The sequence below is a fragment of the Natrix helvetica genome (genome assembly GCF_964273705.1).
Source record: "Natrix helvetica genome assembly, chromosome: Z".
Classification (NCBI taxonomy): domain Eukaryota; kingdom Metazoa; phylum Chordata; class Lepidosauria; order Squamata; family Natricidae; genus Natrix; species Natrix helvetica.
Window position 1 is genome coordinate 53,795,368 of NC_138554.1, and position 19,935 is coordinate 53,815,302.

The 19,935-nt window shown below is 41.3% G+C and overlaps 2 protein-coding genes across 2 annotated transcripts in view; one reads left to right on the forward strand and one right to left on the reverse strand.

Annotated features, from left to right (window-relative positions):
• Positions 1 to 332: 332 nt before the first annotated feature.
• Positions 333 to 879, forward strand: LOC309401571 (uncharacterized protein; the record flags this gene model as incomplete). The annotated part of the gene is made up of 1 exon (XM_081970641.1): positions 333 to 879. The coding sequence occupies exon 1, from the start codon at positions 337 to 339 to the stop codon at positions 877 to 879; it is 543 nt and encodes a 180-aa protein (XP_081826767.1). The 5' UTR covers positions 333 to 336.
• A 3,756-nt stretch (positions 880 to 4,635) lies between these two features.
• Positions 4,636 to 19,935, reverse strand: part of LOC309401894 (uncharacterized protein) — a 395,822-nt gene continuing 380,522 nt past the window's right edge. Inside the window, exons 2-8 of the mRNA XM_081971231.1 lie at positions 13,097 to 13,305; positions 12,756 to 13,001; positions 11,245 to 11,343; positions 10,412 to 10,493; positions 9,655 to 9,800; positions 7,654 to 7,890; positions 4,636 to 6,682 (exon numbers count right to left, since the gene is read on the reverse strand). Of these exons, the coding sequence (XP_081827357.1) occupies positions 7,842 to 7,890; positions 9,655 to 9,800; positions 10,412 to 10,493; positions 11,245 to 11,343; positions 12,756 to 12,892 (513 nt within the window). The 5' untranslated portion in view covers positions 12,893 to 13,001; positions 13,097 to 13,305 and the 3' untranslated portion in view covers positions 4,636 to 6,682; positions 7,654 to 7,841. The remainder of the gene's footprint in view (positions 6,683 to 7,653; positions 7,891 to 9,654; positions 9,801 to 10,411; positions 10,494 to 11,244; positions 11,344 to 12,755; positions 13,002 to 13,096; positions 13,306 to 19,935) is intronic.

Genomic DNA, 19,935 nt, shown 5'->3' on the forward strand with positions numbered 1-19,935 from the left:
TCATGGGAAGTACCAGGTACTCCCATATAACACCTCTCCTGCGCGGGCTGCACTGGCTGCCTGTGGCTTTTCGGGTGCGTTTCAACGTGCTGACTATCATCTTCAAAGCGCTCCATGGCACAGGACCTAGCTATCTGTGGGATCGCGTCCTACCCCACATATCCCTGCGACCAATCCGCTCTCACTCCTCCGGGTGCCGCCCACTAGGCAATGCCAGCGGGCGACGCCCAGGAGTAGGGCCTTCTCTGTGATGGGCCCGACCCTCTGGAATGACCTCCCCCCTGACATCAGAACAACCACTGATCTCCGCTCCTTCCGCAAGAAACAGCAGAAGTAATGATGGAGCAAGTCACTCTGGATCAGGAGTCTCCCACCTTCATCCGCTTTGAAAGCGGACCATCCAATTTTCTCAAGTTTGTTTCTACTTCACCTTCAGAAGATCAGCCTGGAGAAGAGCTGGAGCAGCAGCAACAGCTTAGGGAAACCTTGGAGCCTGGACAAGAGAATCAGTATGTTGAGGACAAGCTCCAAGAGAACATTACAGAAGAGAATATGCCTGAGGAAGAGGAAGAAAAACAAGAGAAGAAAAGAAGACTATATGAGCCAGAAGAGGTCCCAGAAAAACGACAGAGGACCCCAAGTACTTCCAGTCAGGAAGAAGAGTATCAAGCTCCTTTAAGCCCAACATTAAAGATCATTGACAGGACTGAATCTCTGAACCGATCTGTGCAGAAAAGTAACAGTATGAAGAAGACCCAAGCACCACTTCCAGTTTCCAAGATTGATGATAAACTTGAGCAATACACTCAAGCCATTGCCTTGATGACGGGTTCATTAACCCAGAGAGGTGGAGGAAGCGGGGAATTAGGGACTTTTTAATTAAATGTTTTTTAAATGTTTTAGGTGGCTCCAGGGTGGGGGGGGAGGGTTATACAGGCCAGGAGTGTGGTTAAAGCCAGGCGAACAGGTGTGGTCAGGAGGGAAGTGAGCGGAGTGGGGGGGGGGAGGGAAAATAACATTCCAATAGAGGGCTTTCTTATACCAACGGTCGTAGGGAGGGGTGGGTGTGAGGACAGACGAAGAACTTGCAGTCGGTTGGGAGACCGTGGGCGTTGGACGCGCCCGGTCATTTGTACCAACCCCCGCATTCTAGGTGGCCAGGATCTACAGAGCCAGGGCCTGAGGCTGATGTTGTGTAATGTGAGGTCTGTTGTCAACAAGGCCCCCCTCATTAACGATCTGATTTTAGAGGGGGAGCCAGACCTCGCAGGAATAACGGAGACCTGGTTGGGCCACGAGGGACGTTTACCCCTCGTGGAAATGTGCCCACCAGGCTACCGAGTGTTCCACCAGCCATGGGTCCAGGGTACGGGTGGTGGGGTAGCGGTAATTATACGGGAGAATCTGGAACCGAGAGAGTTCACTGTGCCGCAGATATCCGGGTGTGAGTCTCTGGGCGTGAGATGGGGCCCAGGGAGACAGCTGGGCCTGCTGATTATATACTTGGCTCCTCGCTATATATCAGCGGCCCTGCCTGAACTCCTCGAGCGGATCGCAGAGATGGCGGTTGAGACCCCCAAACTTCTAGTTATGGGGGATTTCAACCTGCCATTGAAGGGAGAAGCATCCGAGGTGGTTCGGGAGTTCATGGCTTCCATGACAGCCATGGACCTGACTCAGTTAATTCAGGGCCCCACGCACGAGGGAGGCCACACACTGGATCTCGTTTTTGTCTCCGACCAGTGGATGAGTGATCTAGGAGTAGGGGACCTAGTCATTATGCCCCTGTCATGGTCAGATCACTCACTTCTCCGGCTCGATTTCCCGGGCGCTACCCCCCTCCGTGGGGAGGCGGAACCAGATTGTCCTAGATGGTTCCGCCCCAGGCGCCTGATGGAACCGGATAGGTTCCAGATGGAGCTTGGGCCACTTCCTGTAGACCTGGCCTGCTCCCGGATGGAGGACCTGGTAGCCGCATGGAATAGTGCGGCCGCCGGGGCCTTAGACCGGGTTGCGCCTTTGCGGCCTCTCCGGTGGCAACGAACCGCCCTGGCTCCTTGGTTTAATGAGGAGCTAAGGGTGATGAAACGCCACGAGACGCCTAGAGAGCAGATGGAGATCCTCCCGTTACGAATTTGACCGAACACAGGTAAGAACCTACTTAAGGACTTACCTTGTGGCATTAAGAGTGGCCAAACGTCGACATTGTGCCACTCTTATTGCATCCGCAGAGAACCGCCCTGCCGCCCTGTTTCGGGTGACCCGCTCCCTCCTTGTCACAGAGGCCGCGGGAAGCCCCTTTGCAGGGCAGGGCAGAGGAATTTGGGGAATACCTGCAGGATAAAATCGCTCAAATCCGGAGGGAATGGGTCCCCCTCAGTATTCCAGAGGGGACGCCCAAGGAGAGTCTTGAGAGACCATTCTGGGAGGAGTTTGACTCTGTTGCCACCGAGGATTTGGACAGGCTGCGTGGGCGACTGCGAGCCACCACATGTTTATTGGACCCGTGTCCCTCCTGGCTTGTACTGGCATCCTGGGAGGCCACACGAGGCTGTCTACTGGGACTAGTGAACACTTCATTGAGTGAGGGGTTCCTGCCAGCCGTCTTGAAAGAGGCGGTTGTGAGGCCCTTGCTCAAGAAGCCTTCGCTGGACCCAACTGAGCTAGCTAATTACCGTCCCGTCTCCAACCTTCCCTTTTTAATGAAGGTTGTAGAGAGTGTGGTGGCTCAACAGTTCCCATGTCACCTGGATGAATCTGATTATCTAGACCCATGCCAGTCCGGCTTCCGACCTGGGCACAGCACAGAGACGGCCTTGGTCGCGTTGGTGGATGATCTCTGGAGGGCCAGAGATAGGGGCTGTTCCTCTATCCTGGTCCTGTTAGATCTCTCAGCGGCTTTTGATACCATCGACCATGGTATCCTATTGCGCCGGCTGGAGGGGTTGGGGGTAGGGGGCACCATGCTGCGGTGGTTCCGCTCCTACCTCTCTGACCGGACGCAATGTGTGTTGGCAGGAGAGCAGAGGTCGACCCTGAGGCTGCTCACTTGTGGGGTGCCGCAGGGGTCGGTCCTCTCGCCTCTTCTGTTCAACACATATATGAAGCCGCTGGGTGAGATCATCCGTGGTTTCGGGGTGGGATACCATCTGTACGCTGACGATACGCAGCTGTACATTTCCACCCCGAACCACCCCAACGAGGCCGTCGAAATGATGTCCCGGTGTTTGGAAGCCGTACGGGTCTGGATGGGAGACAACAGACTCAGACTCAACCCCTCCAAGACGGAGTGGCTGTGGCTACCGGCCCCCTGGTTCAACCAGTGTACTCTATCACTGGCCATCGGGGGCGAGCAACTGGCCCCCGTGGTGCGGGCGCGCAATTTGGGCGTCCTCCTAGACGCCCGGCTGTCTATGGATGACCATGTGGCAGCCATGGCGAGGGGGGCGTTCCACCAGGTCCGCCTGGTGCACAAATTGCACCCCCTATTGGACTGGGATGCCCTTCGCACAGTCACTCACGCGCTGGTGACGTCCCGTCTGGACTACTGCAATGCTCTCTACATGGGGCTCCCCTTGAGATGCACCCGGAGACTACAGGTGGTCCAGAATGCGGCCGCACGGACAATTATGGGGCAAACGAGGTTCACCCATGTAACACCTCTCCTGCACGAGCTGCACTGGCTCCCTGTGGTCTACCGGGTGCGCTTCAAGGTCTTAATCACCATCTTTAAAGCGCTCCATGGCACAGGACCTAGTTATTTGCGGGATCGTATCCTGCCCCATACATCCCTGCGACCAATCCGCTCTCACAGAGAGGGACTCCTCCTGGTGCCGTCCACTAGGCAGTGCCAGAGGGCGGCACCCAGGAGTAGGGACTTCTTTGTGATGGGCCCAGCCCTCTGGAATGACCTCCCCCCAGATATCAGGATAACGACGGATCTCCGCTCCTTCCGCACGAAACTCAAGACCCACCTGTTCCAACTAGCCGGCCTGGCTTAATCAGAACTTCTAACCTCCCTGGCAATTTTAAACTGTATATTTAAATCTTTGGGGTATTTTAATTGTTTTAATTGTATTAATTTTATTGTTATTTATTTTAACTTTGTGGCTTTTACTTTTTGTATTGTTAATTGTTGATGTATTTACCTCCTCCATGCCACATGCCTTTATATTTGATTGTACGTCGCCCCGAGTCCCTTCGCGGAGAGGGCGCGACTGATAAATTGAATCAAATAAAATAAATAAATAAATAAATAAATAAATCTCCAGCAAAACTCCGAAGCCAGCGCGCCAACCTTCCATTGACCTTCCTACCAATAGTGCCGCAGTGGCCAGCACAAAAAGCCTCTGGGAGACTGGTGAAGTGGCTCAGTCATCTGCAAAATCAACGCCCTGCAAGGACATTGTGGCTGGAGACATTGTGAACATAAGAAGCCTTTGGGAGCAAAAGGAGAACCCCCAAACAGATGCAAATTCTAAGGTCAAGATTCCCGGCAAGAAATATAAGTATGTGGCAACTGGACATGGACAGTACAAAAGGGTGCCAATAGAAGATGATGGGGTGAGGGGAAAATAGCTGTGCTGGTACCAAACTCACATGTAAAGATGGAAGCATTTCTCCAAGCTGACTTCATTTCAGTTCAGTTTCAGTTTATTAAATTTATAAACCGCCCCCTCTCCCCGAAGGGACTCGGGACGGTGTACAGACAAAAATAAAATAGACAATAGACAACAAAAATACAAAACCCCAGACAAAACAAGTTAAACACACAGTCTATACAATAGCCATGAACTAACTTATAATTAAAACCAATTAAAACCAATTAAAATACCCCAGAATTTAAAAATTTAAAATGCCAGCTAGGAAGGTCAGGATTAGGTTATACTTATGATTGCGATTGGGCCAGGCCAGCTAATTGGAACAGGTGGGTCTTGAGTTTCTTGCGGAAACTTGAATTTGGACGGCATCAACTCAAGAAGCAATAATGAATTTGAAACCCTTTCTAGATCAGACTTTTTATTCTGAGAAATTTAGCCTGTGTGCTGTATTGAGTTTTTTTTCAAATTTTGTTTTGAACTGAATTCCTAGACTTGACTAGGAGAAAAAGGTGAAACTACCCCCACCCATCCCCTCCTAGCTTTCTCTTTACACCCTTGGTAAGGAGGAAGGAATCTTCAGCCTCAAGATAGCTAGAATAGATTTCTGAGATCCAAGAATGAAAACAAAAGTAAATACAGAAATAACATTGAGGGTTAAGCAGTACAGCTGATGCTAAGGATTCTTGTATTATTCAAGCTTATCGAATGGCAAGAGATACCAGAATGTCTATTCTTGACCATAAGATGATGTTTTATGTTCCCACCCATGTTGCACGTGGGAACATAATTTCTTCATACCACAGAATACCACAGAATTTTAAACTGAAGACTGTTTTGGTGCCACTCCATTTAAATACTGCCCGTAGTATTCTTTTTGAATGAAGATTTTTAAGATGGCTTTTGTGGTGAGACTTTGTTTCAGTTATGGTTATCTGGCTAAAATTATTTAGATAAGGGAGACAAAGGTCAAATGGTACATTGGATCTTCACTCACGCTCAGGATAATATCTTTCATTTACTCTCCAGTTGTTGTTTTTGTGCAAAAATATTTCAAGAAACAATGCAGTCTTCCAGTTTCAATATCTACATCTGAGAGGAGGATAGTAGATCCATTTGTCTGGTACAGGGTTTCCTGCCTAAGCAGGGGGTTAAGACTAGAAGACCTCCAAGGTCCCTTCCAACTCTGTTATTCTATTCTATTCTATCCTATTCTATTGACAACCTGTATAGTGCAATAATCAAAAAAGGGCTGAGAAAACAACAACAGACCCCTCACATTCTGGGCATAAACTGTTTCAAACTCCATTTTGGATGTAGGGCACTGCATGCCAAAACAACTAAAAACAAAGTTTTTTCCCCCTCATGTCATCACTCTGAACACCTAATTCCCCACAGTCTTACATCTAAGGATATTTATCCATGTAGTAGGAACTGTTCTGAAGGAATAAATTTATTAGCCTGGTCTAAGAAGGGTATACAATTTTTGTGAATCAAAGAATGCAACAGTCCTTGAATGGCCTATTTGAAAACACATTGCAAAATGACAACATAACAGAATTAAAATGTGGGGTAAAAATTGCAATTAAATATTAATATTATGCAACAACTCTTTAGTCCTGTTCTCCCTCAAGAAACTCAAATATCAGGACAGTGAATAAATCCCTGTTTTTATCCTCATAACAACCTTGCAAGGCTGATTAGACTGTGAGCTGGCAAATAGGGAGCTTCACGCCTGAGTGGAGATTCAAACCAGATTTCTCCAATGGATGCCTTCTCATCCAACTGTTTAAAAAAACATACCACTGATTTAAAGGAAGAGTTAAAAACTGTAACCAAGTGAAATTAACTGAGCTTCATTCTACCAAAATTAACCAGTTTAATCTTCGCATTTTACTAATAAACCAGTCTTATCCCAGAGGTCCGTGTCATGTCTTTTTGTTCTGTCATAAAGAACTGTAGTATTTAATTGCTGCATCTTCAAAGAGCCAGAGCAGACAGGCGGAGAAGAGGATCGAACCATGGCAGGCATCTCGCTGTACTGCTTCAGCAGGCTTGTTATTTCTAAGGTGATGGCTTTGCACCTGAGGAATAAAAGGCCCACAACTGAATAATAGGATATTTGGAGTGACCAGCAAAAGAATCAGTCAAACATCCCCATTTGTTTTTGTTTTACCTCTCCAACAAAAGACAGGATCAAAGCAGGCATGTCATTTGCAACTACTACACCCTAATAATAAAATCAAGTACTTTCTTCTTTCAGCAGAGAACTGTCCTTTCCCCATGATCTCCTAATGAGAGCGACAAACTCAAAGGCAATTGGAATTTTAATTATAACCTTTTTGCACAATGAGGCAAAGTTGTGCCCTATCTGCAAACCAGATTTCTCTCTTAAGACACTTCTTCCTTAATCTAGGTCAGGAAGCATAGTAGCAGCACATGTGTGTGCATGGAAGTGGGGGTATAACCACTCCCAGAGGGAGAATGTTCAGATACTGCTTTTTTACCAATCCCAAGGCTAGCAAAGATGGATGATCTGCTGTCAGAAGAGATTGCATCATGAACCGGTACCCCTGAGAATTAGACTATTTAATGGGCTTAAGACAATCAGATGATTTTAAAATATAGGGCTTGGGCGGCAGGGATGGGGGACTTTCTTTCACAGCTTTTTTTGTTTTTACACATCTGTGCCCCCCCCCCCCCAAAGTGCTGGTAAACTCAAAGGCTTAACTTAACAGAATCTTTTTTCATAAATAAACCACAAATTGGAAGGACTGACCATTGGAAGCTTTTGCACATGTATGTACATTGCAGAGTTAGCATTTTTCACACAATCCTTGCCACCTTTCATGTTTTGTTTCCTGGTTTCATTACCCTTAACTTTTTCCTAGGAAAAACCCAGCAATCTTTATCTGCTACCCACCTCAAAAAAGGCTCCACACCTTTCAAGGTTCTGAATTTGGTAAATTCCCGAGTTCCAACATACTTTTAAACATGTCATGACGTATTCTATAATTCTAAGCAAGACAAACAATAATCCACAATTTAATCATACCTGATAATGCTAGGACTAACATCTGGGAAAACATATGAAGGAATTTGCAATTATGGGCCGTGATAGTGCAATGGTTAGAATGCGGCTACTTCTGCTGACAGTCGACTCCCGGCAGTTTGGCAGTTCAAGTCCCACCGGCTCAAGGTTGACTCAGCCTTCCATCCTCCCAAGGTCGGTAAAATTAATACTCAGATTGTTGGGGACAATATGCTGATGCTTAGAGAGGGCTGTTCAGTACTGTGAAGTGGTATATAAGTTTAAGTGTTACTGCTATTGCCATGGTCTAAAATAATACCATTACGTATTGATCGGGTTAGCCTTGTTCTCTATTTGTGACGGAAAAAAGTGTTGGCTGGGGTTATCTGGATTGTAAACCACGAGAAGTCAATTGTTCTGCAATTGCAGGTGCAACATCTCCAAGGGCTCTTGTTGGGGTGGCTCAAAAAGTGAAGATGGTAGCCATGATTGCATGATAGTTGCTCCATAACCTTTACATATGAATCACGGGACATTAAAAGGAGCAGAGCTTCAGTCATAAAGCTGCCGCATTGAGTGTTCTGACTCCTTCCCATGGATGCCACTGAACATTTCTATAACTCTTTTCCCCATTTGTTTCTCCCTAGGATATTCATACAGGGGCAGTCAAATTTTAGCTTTTCCATAATGAAATAAGAGAATTTTATTTTGTCAGAAAATTCATAATACACTATGAGTTTTCTAAAATAGCAAAAAAATTAATAATCACATTTTGTAGCTTAAATACACCTTTAACAATGCCTCATTTTCTAGCAGGTTGAATTTTCTTGGTATTGGAATATGAAATTTTAGGGAGTTTTTAATTACTACCTGCATTTTCCAATTTTGGTAAGATAGCAATTGCACATCTCCGTGTTTTTTGGATGCAAGCTAAATATGGCAATGCCTTATATTTTTTCCTCAGATGTTTTGCTGTAAATGAAAAGCTGGGAAATGAAATGTGTAGGTAAGACTACTTAACCCTTCACCAATGCATTTCCTTTTTTTAAAGGAAATACTAGAGTTGCCATACCCCCAGGGTCTAAGCATGGGGAGAGATGGGGCAAACATTTCATGAGAAAGTGATTAAATTGCCTTGCAGATTTATCTTTTATTGTAAGATGTAGAAAGTAGCAGGATAAGTTGCATCATAGTTTCCTTTGTTTTGGGGCTCAGATATTTGCTACATGGTGCTTGATACAAATTGCTGATCCTTGCCTGTACCCCATCCCATGTAGTCTCTTGCATAAAGGATGGTTTTACTCAATTATACATTGTTGACTATTGTATAACTTTTTTAAACTGTTGCTTTTCAAAATAAAAATATCCAGATAAGATTTTGTTGTTGTTATTCCAATGGATAACAGTAAACTGATAGATAATTCAATTTAAAGCAATTGCTCTATCTACCCAATTCAAAAAATGCCTTCTGCTAAAAATTACTTATGGGCTACTTGGCTTTTTGGTAAAAAAAAAAAAAAAAGATTAATGAGGCAATATTTTACCTTTCTCACAAGTAGATTATTCTTTTTTCCAGTTGCAATATTCCCCCCCCCCCAAAAAAAAATATTCAGAAAGATATAAGATGTTTGAAAAGCAGACAATTTAGAAGCTTCTTTCTGTTCTTATATACCATAATTGAAATTGTTCCAATTGCACATATTTTAAAGCTGAATGGAATGCAAAACATGATTGATTTGAACCTCATTCCAATTTGTAGATAATATCCAAAAAACATCATTCTGAATAAAAATTCATCAGAAGATAAAACACACCTTGCTAGCATCCACATGTACTTTTTTCAACTTTCTGCTTCAGTGAATTACTGCCAAGTTCCCATGCTTTCTGCTGCAAGATATCCTACCCGAAACATGTTGGGCCACCAATCTTTCTATTGTATTACTTTTTCAATAATATGTACAATGAGACCTATTTTTGATTCAGAACAGATTTCTCTGGCTTGTAAAATCTTGCTGTCATCAGTACCTGAAAACACCTTGTACTAAAAGCTTGCTGACAAAAGGCATGAACGTAAGCCAAAGTCTTTTCAATGCTTCTGGATTTGACTGAGCTTCAAGCGTCAAGTTTAATTTCAAAGTACATTCAATTGCTTGCAAAATACCCAGAAGATTCTGTGAGTGGATGGATAACAAAAGCAAAAGTTGTTGTCCATAAACAAAATATAGAGTTGAAAATACTAATATAGGTTGGTGCAGCATTAATACTTATCAGAAGAACAAGTAGGATAAGTTGATATTTGGACACCTTTTATTTCCTGACAGATTATCAAATCGCTTTTATCGGCCCTAGCTGATAATTTGCATCTGTTATCTAATCTTCAGTATTTACATCAAAGCTGATAAATTCAACAAAGTTTTGTTTAATGTTAAATGTACCAGAATATTTGCTATGAACCACAAATTGGAATATCAATATATGCTGTTCTTGATAGTGACATCAGGAGTAAAACCACACGTTAAAATAAGTTTTTGTCTGCTAGGATGGCCTTCTATACCACATTTAGTGCATAGTTCAATAAATCCATTCTGACTCTTCATGAGATAATGAACCTATCCTTCCACAACACTCATTTGAGAATAGAACAATAGCCTTTTAAAATAAGAAACTTTTTTCATTAATTCCATTTTCTCTTCTTTTCCTCTACCAACTGAAACTCCATCCCAAAACTACTGAAATTACAATATGGAAGATTATGCCCATTGACCTCCTAAAGCAAATTTACCTGTGCTTTCACAATCTGTGAAGATTTTGGAGAATGACCCTGGAGTCTACCAATGCTGCTGCTTGGCAAGTGAGAAATAGAACTGGAAAGAGAGAGAACATAGTTTTATTATAACCATATTTGGAAGCTAGGGATGATAGGAGTTGAAGTTCAACATAGTTGAGAGCACCATATTCAGAAAAATATTCTAAACTTCCCTAGCTGTTTAAAATAGTTCCCAATCCAACAACCAAATAATTTGCCTATTCTTACACACATTCAGAATATACGTAAGCAATTTTTGTACAGCTTCCCATACCAAGAATCTATTAGAATGGATTGTATATTCCATCTACCCTTAAGCAAAAGATTGGAAAACAGATACAGGTAGTCCCCAACTTATGATCACAATTGAGCCCAAAATTTCCACTGTTAAGCAAGACAGTGGTTAAGTCTGTCCTGCACCTTTTTATGACTTTTCTTGTCCCAGCTGTTAAGTGAATCACTGCAACTGTTAGGCTAGTGACATGGTTGTTAAGTGAATCTGGCTTCCCCATTAACTTTCCTTATCAGAAGTTTAAAAAGGGATCTCATGACCCCTAGACACTGCAACAATCATAAATATGAGTCAGTATGAAAAATGGTCATGTCACTGTTTCCCCCCCCCCTCTCTCTCTCTCCCTTCCTCCCTCCTTCTCTCTTAGCCTTGGGAAGCTGTCAATGGCAAACTTACTTCTGAAAAACTTGAACACTGCAGGCACTAGCTCAAAGGCACCCTTTCCCTGCTGCCAAAAGTTACCCAGGCATAATTTCCATATTAACCAAACTTATTTCAAAGCTGAGAATGACTTTACATTGTGCTGCGTCTCTTATTCTGTAACGATGCTTTGGAAACCAAAGATGTTGCTCTTGCAATAGAGGAATCTTTCATAGTAGACACAGGCATGGAGGCCCTGAAATAAATCCACGAAAGAAGGTAAATCATGCAGGTGGATTTGGTGGCTCTCTATTAAAGAAATCTGTTTCCCAGACAGCATAGTATAATAATAAGAAAACCTATCCAAATCAAATCTTTATTTAATCATAGACCAGCAAATAAAACACAAGTCACAATTAACAGTTAAGATAGCAGGGCTTTTTTTTGCTGATCTATGGCAGAATAAAAATTTGATTTGCTCTGAAACACACATTTAAAAAAACCTGGACTATACTAATTTCAGAAAACTGACAAGGATGAAGCTTATCTTAGGTGAAAATAATTGAAAAAGTATCTCAACTATATTTAAATATATCACATTATTATAAAAGTTGCTTTCCCAAAAGACTAGTACCATGTTTCCCTGAAAATAAGATTTTCTTATTTTCTTTTGCCCCACAAAATATGGCATTGGGCTTATTATAGGGGGAGGGCTTATTGTGTTGGGGTTGCCGGGCAGCTGCTCCCTTGTGAACTGGCTCCTGAAGAGCCGGGCACAGCCTCGGGGGCGAAGCAGCTATGAGGTGACCACACTCACGAGCAACCACTCGGCAAACCCCCTCTCCAGCCGGGCAGAGCGCCATTCATTGACCTAGGGGATATCCCTAAGGCGCCAAGGCACGTGGCGCTCTGCCTGCTCCCCAGCTCCAGCGGCTTGGCACATTCAGGATACCCCCTAGGTCAGTGCATGGAGCTCTGCCCAGCTGGAGAGGGTGGTTGCGCGAGTGCCTGTTCCACCCCCGCCGCGCTCCGAGCATAACTTCTTCTTTGGCTTCCAAACTCCAAAACTTGGCTGCCGAGTCTTCCAGCAGCGGTCGCTCTAGGAGTGCTCTATGGTTGTGGGCCAGCTGCTGGGCAGAGAGTCTTCCATATCCACATGTCATCTGAGTTTTTGGTCAATGTACCACCACCACAAAATTTAGCAGATGATGGTGAAAATCAATTATAACTTATTGGTGGAATTACCTGAACTCCACAAAAGCCATTTGTTTGAGACTACATTTGGAGAACAGACTGCTCACCCCTATTAGAGGCCACTGGAATTTAAGAACTACTGGGTTAAATCTCTGCAAATAAGATAACTGGAAACATTTGCCTTTCTGAAGGCTCTACCTAGGTATAAGTGGCATGTCCTGATGGTTGGAGACATTCTGGACACTTTCCCAACGAGGGCTTTCCACAGTATTGACCTTCAAGACTGGGGAGAAGGATTCCTCAAAGATGTCAAAAGTTATGTTCAAGTTTTGTGGGCAAGAGCAATTCTGAATGGTTAAGGGAGCCAGGAGCATGCGACTCTTAGTAACTGTCAATGGGCAATATAATGGTCTGGAAGATTCTGCTTTCACTCCAAGAGGGGTGCTGGTACAGTCTACTTAGGCAAAATCAGACCATTCTTTCAGAGAATCCATTTTCTGGGATGAAGGATGAGCCTTCCGATGGCGCTTTGCATGCTCCCTTTGGCTAGGTGAAATGCTTCTTTCAGACTGCAATACTTTCCTCTTCTTCTTTGTTGAGTAGTGGGGCATCTTCAAGACAGCATGTGGAATCAGCTGAGCTTTTGTTTCACCAGGTTAATTCTAGGATTGGCTTTAGGACTGGCATGCTTGGTTGCAGGAAGATTAGCAGGGAGGATAGCTATGATAGAAAAGCAAACAATAACAAACATTGTAGGCATTCACTACACCTGAATTAGTCTGCACTTTAAACATTCACCCTTCTCTGAATTTTACCCAAAGAATCATCACGATTCATAAATTATTGCACATCCGGTTCTTCATCATGCCCATCCAAAACTGAAAGATGCAGGGCTCCATGGGACTCTTGATGAAATATGGGAGTCAGCTCTTCAAATTGTGCTATCATTTCAGGAGTAAGTAGGTTGGTGACTTTCAACCAACTGTATTGTCTTTTGGCTACCAGCAGAGTAGATATTACAAGCCTGCAATAAAACAGTTCAATGAGATTTAAAACTTGAGAGCGAGTTAGTGTTAAAGTTTAAATAAATATATTCAAAGGAATGGACTGGGCTGGTCTTTCTCTCTTTCCTTTCAATCCCTGGAAAAAGGCAAGGTATGGGAAATTTAAAAAAAAAAAACATCTGCAATGTTTCTTTGATTCCAATTTGTGTGTTATATCTGTACTAAAGTGGCAGGTTAAGAAAAAGTTGTTCATCTCTTGTTTTGAACTGAAAGATACCAACTCACCTCTTTAATTGTTGCTTGTCCATGCTCTGCAACTGATTTTTTTCTGATATTTAATTGGATTTGAAAACTCTGGGCAACAGCACACAAACTTACTTCTTGAATCCTGAATTGCAGAATCTATATTATAATTATGAATTATAAAACTGCAATTGTTATTTACAAGTTCTCAGACATCAATTTGCTGAGCTACTATGTCAGAGTGTCCATTAAATCCTGAAGAGGAAAAATAGCTCAGTAAATGATGAATCAGATATCCACAAATCCAGTTGCCATTTTAAAAATGAATGTTTTGCCAGCTCTCTGGCAAAAGAAAAAAAATAAAGTAGCATACTTCCTTTATTATCTGATTTGCAATTTTGAAAAGGTTTAAAAAATGCTGCAAAACTTTTTTTAACCTTTTCCAAAACACATCTCACATTAAGGCCCACAATCTTCTTTTGAGATTTCTGATGGCCGCAAAGAACTTAGAAAAAGGAAGAAAGCTAATTTCATTTGGATTCATGAACAAGGCAAGAAATCTTTGCCAATTTTATCTTTCTTTCATGTTAACAGGGGAAATGCTGCCAAAGAAGTTTGCCTGATGGCAAGCATACATAGAAACAGGTTTGGAATATTTGTGGATCAATGATGCTGAAAAACATTGTAATATAGGTTTTATGAAGAAAAAAGTCAACTTGGATGGGAACAGGTATATCTTTATGAAAGAGGAGAAAGAAAAGACGAACTAGTGCTGGAAAGGAAATACCTAAGGTGTGTTTTACTGCTACCATGGTTATGCCATGGGGGCGGGAGGGTGTTAAAATTTTAATTCAAATACTGGATCACAAAATGGGCTGAACTTTAATAGCATACCATTGTTTTTATTAATATAATGTGCAATGTATAAATAAATCAAATAAAATAAAACGTAATAGCTAGATTCATTCAACAACTAAGATGGTGGCTGGTTTCTCCACAACACTAAATACAAAACCCAAAGGATTATATAGTTTAGTATATCTTGAAGGGAAGCAATTGTTGTTGTTGAGAACACATTATTTTGTATATAATGACAGCTAGACAAGATTAAAATTAGAAGTGGAAACAAGCTTTTCCCACCCATTTCTCTCTGTGGAAAAAACTTCAAAAAAAATAAGCTCGGGGGAAACATAAGCTGAATGAGACCAAATTGTGATGAGTCCTATTTCTTTCCAATAAACAAAATGGCCATATTCTACATACAGGTTTATTATTTGTACTCACTGTAATGCAGTAAATATTTTAGCCCTTAAATACTATGTGATGCAATCTATGTGCAGAGGCAGGTTTGTGAAACATGGACTTCAGCAACTGAAACAATTGATAAGCCAACTTAACCTGAAAAAAAATATCACTATGATAAATGCTATATTGTGTACTCAATTAAAACCCCTTCATTGACCCTGTTTCTTCTTTCTTGAGAAATGCAGAAATCTAATCAAACTCAACATTTCAGATTTTCCTTCCATGTGAATTAATTCATAATATATTAATTCATAGGATTCATTTATATACTAGGCACACAGAATTCTAATACATATTAGTTCAGCACAAATCTAAGATAGATAGATAGATAGATAGATAGATAGATAGATGCATACATGCATGAATGCATGCCTGCCATCTATTTATTCAGGAATGAGTGCAATTCCATTTCAAAATACAGAAAGAGTAAATAATATCCAGCCACATAGCTTTTCTCAGCTTTCTTTTCAAAGTCTCAACAACCTTCTTGAAGTTCAATGTCCAAGAGAAAGGACAATAAATTTGCTTGCTTTAATGCTGCTAAGGCAACAAATTTACAACTCAGCTCAGCCGCAAGGGATTAAGGGCAAAAGACATTCATTGATTGATTGTACTGGCTAATCAATGCATTCATTTGTTACAAGACTATAAATGTGGGTTTTAATAAGAGCTGTCTTCTCTGAAAAGAGCAATCACTTCTGATGGCTTTGTAGTAAGGAGCTTCTTCACACTCACCCTAAGATTCACATCATGTATATCAAGCTATTTCCTAGTGATCCTAATTCCCATCACCTTATCCAATTTTAAATTAAGGGACAGACTAGAATTAGACCAGAAACAAAAGCTTAGGAAAATAGCATCATGTAATGCAAAATTATAATTCCAATATTTTTAAAACAAGCTATGTAAGAAAAAGAATGTAGGGATGCATATTTCCTTTTCATCTGAGTGTGCTTCAGCATCAAGAAAGTGATACAAATACAAAAAATAAAAGTGCGATGCTGCCCCAAGAAAATGTCCTTACTTGTAACATTTTTAAAAAACAGAGGCCCAGAAAAAAAAGCAAAATGGAGTGTACAGTAGTCAGCTTTTTGTTAACAGTGGAGAGTTAGGAATGCAAAGAAACAGCCTGTCCTAAAATTTTGCCCTCCAGATTGTTAGCCTAATTGCATTACTATAGAACTGGGGGGCAGCCAGACATGGAAAGTAGGCACTAACACTCTTTTCAAATTAACTTTGAACTTGTGGGCAACCAAGAATAAATAGCATTTGGTTATATGTGATCAAAGTCGTTTTCGACCTACTAGCGATCCCAGAGTTTTTCTCTACCCCTATGCGTAACAGTGAAGGTCTACTAAAAAACATACAATCCCTTTATTTCATAAGTAGCTTTGACAGATTTTGAGCACTTGAAGCATATTCTATTTTTAATTATGACATTAATATTAACCACGCCTACTCCTAAGTTATTTCTTCAAGTCTGTCTGCCCCGAACCGCCACCCTGCTTTCCCCATACGACAGCAGCTAGTGTCGGCATCAACTCAACAAGAACTGAATACTAGATGCAGAAAGCAACCCGTCAACTCTTTTCGGCGGCCGACGAAATCTGGAAATGGTAACCGAATTCTAGGCCGTCACTAAACTACTTCACCGGATCTTAGGCTATCGGAAAAGTTAGAATGCAGAAAGTATTACCACAAGATCCAACGAACTCTAAGAATGGCGTCCTTCCACCAGTCCCCTTATAAAGTTCAAATCGCCTGTCACCGCCTACTTATTCGCTTCCGATTGGTCGGCTCGGCTTTCAAGTGAGCTTCAAGCTTCTTCTGATTGGTTAGTCAGCTTCGCCTGAATTGCGCTATGCATTCTGGGTAGGATGGTTTTGAGGAAAGAAGCGTGTCCGTTGTAGAAATTTGTCGTTTCTCCGCAGCACAGACGCCCAAAAAGTAACCCTGTAAATATTCTTGAACTTCAGTGTTGATTACTCTGCCTTGCAGCCTGTAATTTTAGTGACTTACCTGTCATTTCGCAATATTCAAGCACTTAGCATTTGCAAAAGTGTTATGAAAAGTTCTTTGACTTGAGCACTTTTGTATGATTAACCACTTTGCTAATAAAGGAGTATATCCATAGTTCAGGGTTGAAATGAGGGATCCTGGATGCTCTCTGAGCTTGGTTGTTTTCCTGTTTCATTACTCCAAATAGCTAACATCATCAGTGCTATCAGGACTAGCAATGATGTTACCTAGTTTGGGTAATGAAACGTCTGCAAGAAAACAACCAAGCTCAGAGAGCACCAAGCCCCCCCCCCCCCTAGCAACTTTGCGTCTTTTTTTCTACAGAAAAATGAGAGTGGTGGGACTCATCTAAGGGGGCGGGGGAAGAGTCTGCCTGATGAGGTGGACCTGTTGCTCTCGTGGTGTGGAGACAATAACTTGGTCCTTAACACCAATAAAACCAAGGAGCTTATTGTGGGTTATAGAAGGAACAGTTCAGACATCCAGCCATTACTTATCAATGGAGACCGAGTGGAGCAAGTGGCCAGTTTTAAGTTTCTGGGAGTTATCATAAAAGAGGACCTGGCCTGAGGCACTCACATTGCAGCACTGTTCAAAAGGGCCCAGCAGAGATCATACTACCTGAGACTTCTCAGGAAACAACAACTGAATGAAAAACTGCTGATGACCTTCTACCGCTGCACCATAGAGAGTATTTTAACTTACTTCACCTGTGTATGATTTGCCAATTGCACAGTGGCAGGTGGGACAGCACTCCAGAGGGTTAATGTCATTGCCCAGAGGATTATTGGTTGCCTCTCCCCTCTGGAAGAGCTTTATAGCTCCCGCTGCCTTAAAGTTCAAAACATTCTTAAAGATCCAATTCATCTTGGGCACCCTTTTTTAAAACTATTACCATCTGGCAGGCAGTACAGGATAAAATAAAACAAGGACAAATAGGCTGAAAAACAACTTCTACCCAGGGCAGTAACTATATTGAATTCTACTGTATATATAGTGCAATACTAATGCAATATCGGGTTTTCAATTCAATTGTACAGAATGTGAAGGATGTGTGTTTTTTTAATTTTTATAGTTCTAATGTACACTGAAGATGGCATTTAATTTTGTTGTATGAGGTGCAATGACAATAAAGTAAATTTAAGTACAAATGATATTGATACTGAAAAGTTGTAACTCACATGGAATATGAACCTTTTGAGGATAAAAAGAAATAGATTTTGGCTCAAAGATAGAAATTTCAGAACTGGACCCAAGCATTCTCTTTAGGACTCCCTACTTTCAGAACTAGACATTAGATTATGAATTAATATTTAAATAAACGACTGCATTAATTGAGTAGCATAGAAATCAGTTAATCATGCTTTTCTCCAAGATCAGTAAAAGGATCATATTACGCAATTCAGAAATTACTAGATAAAATTTGACAGTATGTATTATAGCCCAATTGGATAGATGAGTTTTGAGCTTATTACAAACTGGTATAGCAAATTAATTATCCTATGATATAGAAAGATACTGAAAGTTATTGCTGATTCAGATCTTCCCTTGGATTATAAGGTCATTGTAAAAATTGTGAAGAATAAGGATTCTGAAGACAGCATTCATTACATCCATGTTATAGTAATGTAATTATTACTGATTTGCATAGACATAAGCTCAAGATAATGTATCCCCAGAATTCTCCAGAGCAGAAATAACTAGGGCAATGAAAGGAATAGCAGTTATAGCTACTGAAAGGCTGCTGAACTGGTTAATAGGATTGCCTCCATCTAAAAGCTGTTAATAATAAGCTCAGTGGCACTTATGCTCTTTGAACTCACAAAGAACAAGGAATTATCAATGTCTGATATTTTTCTGCTATTCCATTCTGAAATAAAGAGTTGTCATTTGTAGACAAATTCCTGTCAAAGATATGGTTGGTCAGCTGTCCTTCTTTTGCTCTTCCACAGACTAGCCTCTAGTCATTCTCTGTGTCCAGATAATTGTTTGGTTAAAAAAACCCAGCCTGTCAAACCTTGTTAAATATCAACAATCTTGCAAAACAGAAAGGAATCAGACATTTTTGTGCCTGGATTATATGTTCAGTACTGCTCCTAAATGACAGAGAAATGGAGGAACAGAAATGAAAGGACAAAATTAAAAGAAAGCCAGGGAGAGACTTCATTCAAATACAGCACAGTGACAGAGAAAGAGAGAAGCAGAGGCAACTGCAAGTTTGCCAGGCCAAATCAAGGGCTGTCTTTTTCTCCAGCAACATATCTCAGTAGTTATTCCTAGCCCACATCTCCCACAGAACCATGTGTGGTGTCAAAACTTCTTGTTCTCTGCTTCCCTCAGATTGAAGGAATGGAAGAAGTGACTGACCTCTGTCAACTATTCTGTGAAAGTGCTATACCTCATTATCAACCTATATCTACATGTACATGTAGGCAAAAAAAAGTATATTATACAATTTTAGATTAAATTTTAGACTGCATCAGAAAGTTTGAAGTTTTGAGTCATACAGAATAAATTTATTATGAAGAATGAAGATTTATGCCCTGTAGTCACACCAAATCCAATTGTTATCCCTGCTTTAGGACTGGTTCTACAGCTTCAAGCAGTGAGAAACATTTGTTAAAACTAAACTCCTATATAACATCATATATTACATCATATGATGTATGATCACATATCATACATCATATATTATACTCAGGAATTCTGGTAGCTTTCTGACAATTGTGGGTAAAAATATCAGTGACATGAAAAAAAGTTTTGAGAACTACTGTATTTTTTCAACTGATGTTTTTTGCAATAGAAAAAGGATTTCTAAAATGAAAATTAGGATGAAGATGATAACATGATTCACTTTGGCAATGTAATATTTCTCTAGTTTCTCTTACAAATTTGATACAGAATTATTAAGTAAAATTTGTTGGTCTCTCTACAATTGAAGCAGTTCAGTTAATGTCAGCCAAATATCTCATACATATTTGTATCAATTTTTGTGATATAAAATTAGTTTACATAATGGATATTACAAGTTCTGACTTCTTCACAGAATAATGATTAGAGGTGCTATTTTAAAATAGATGCAG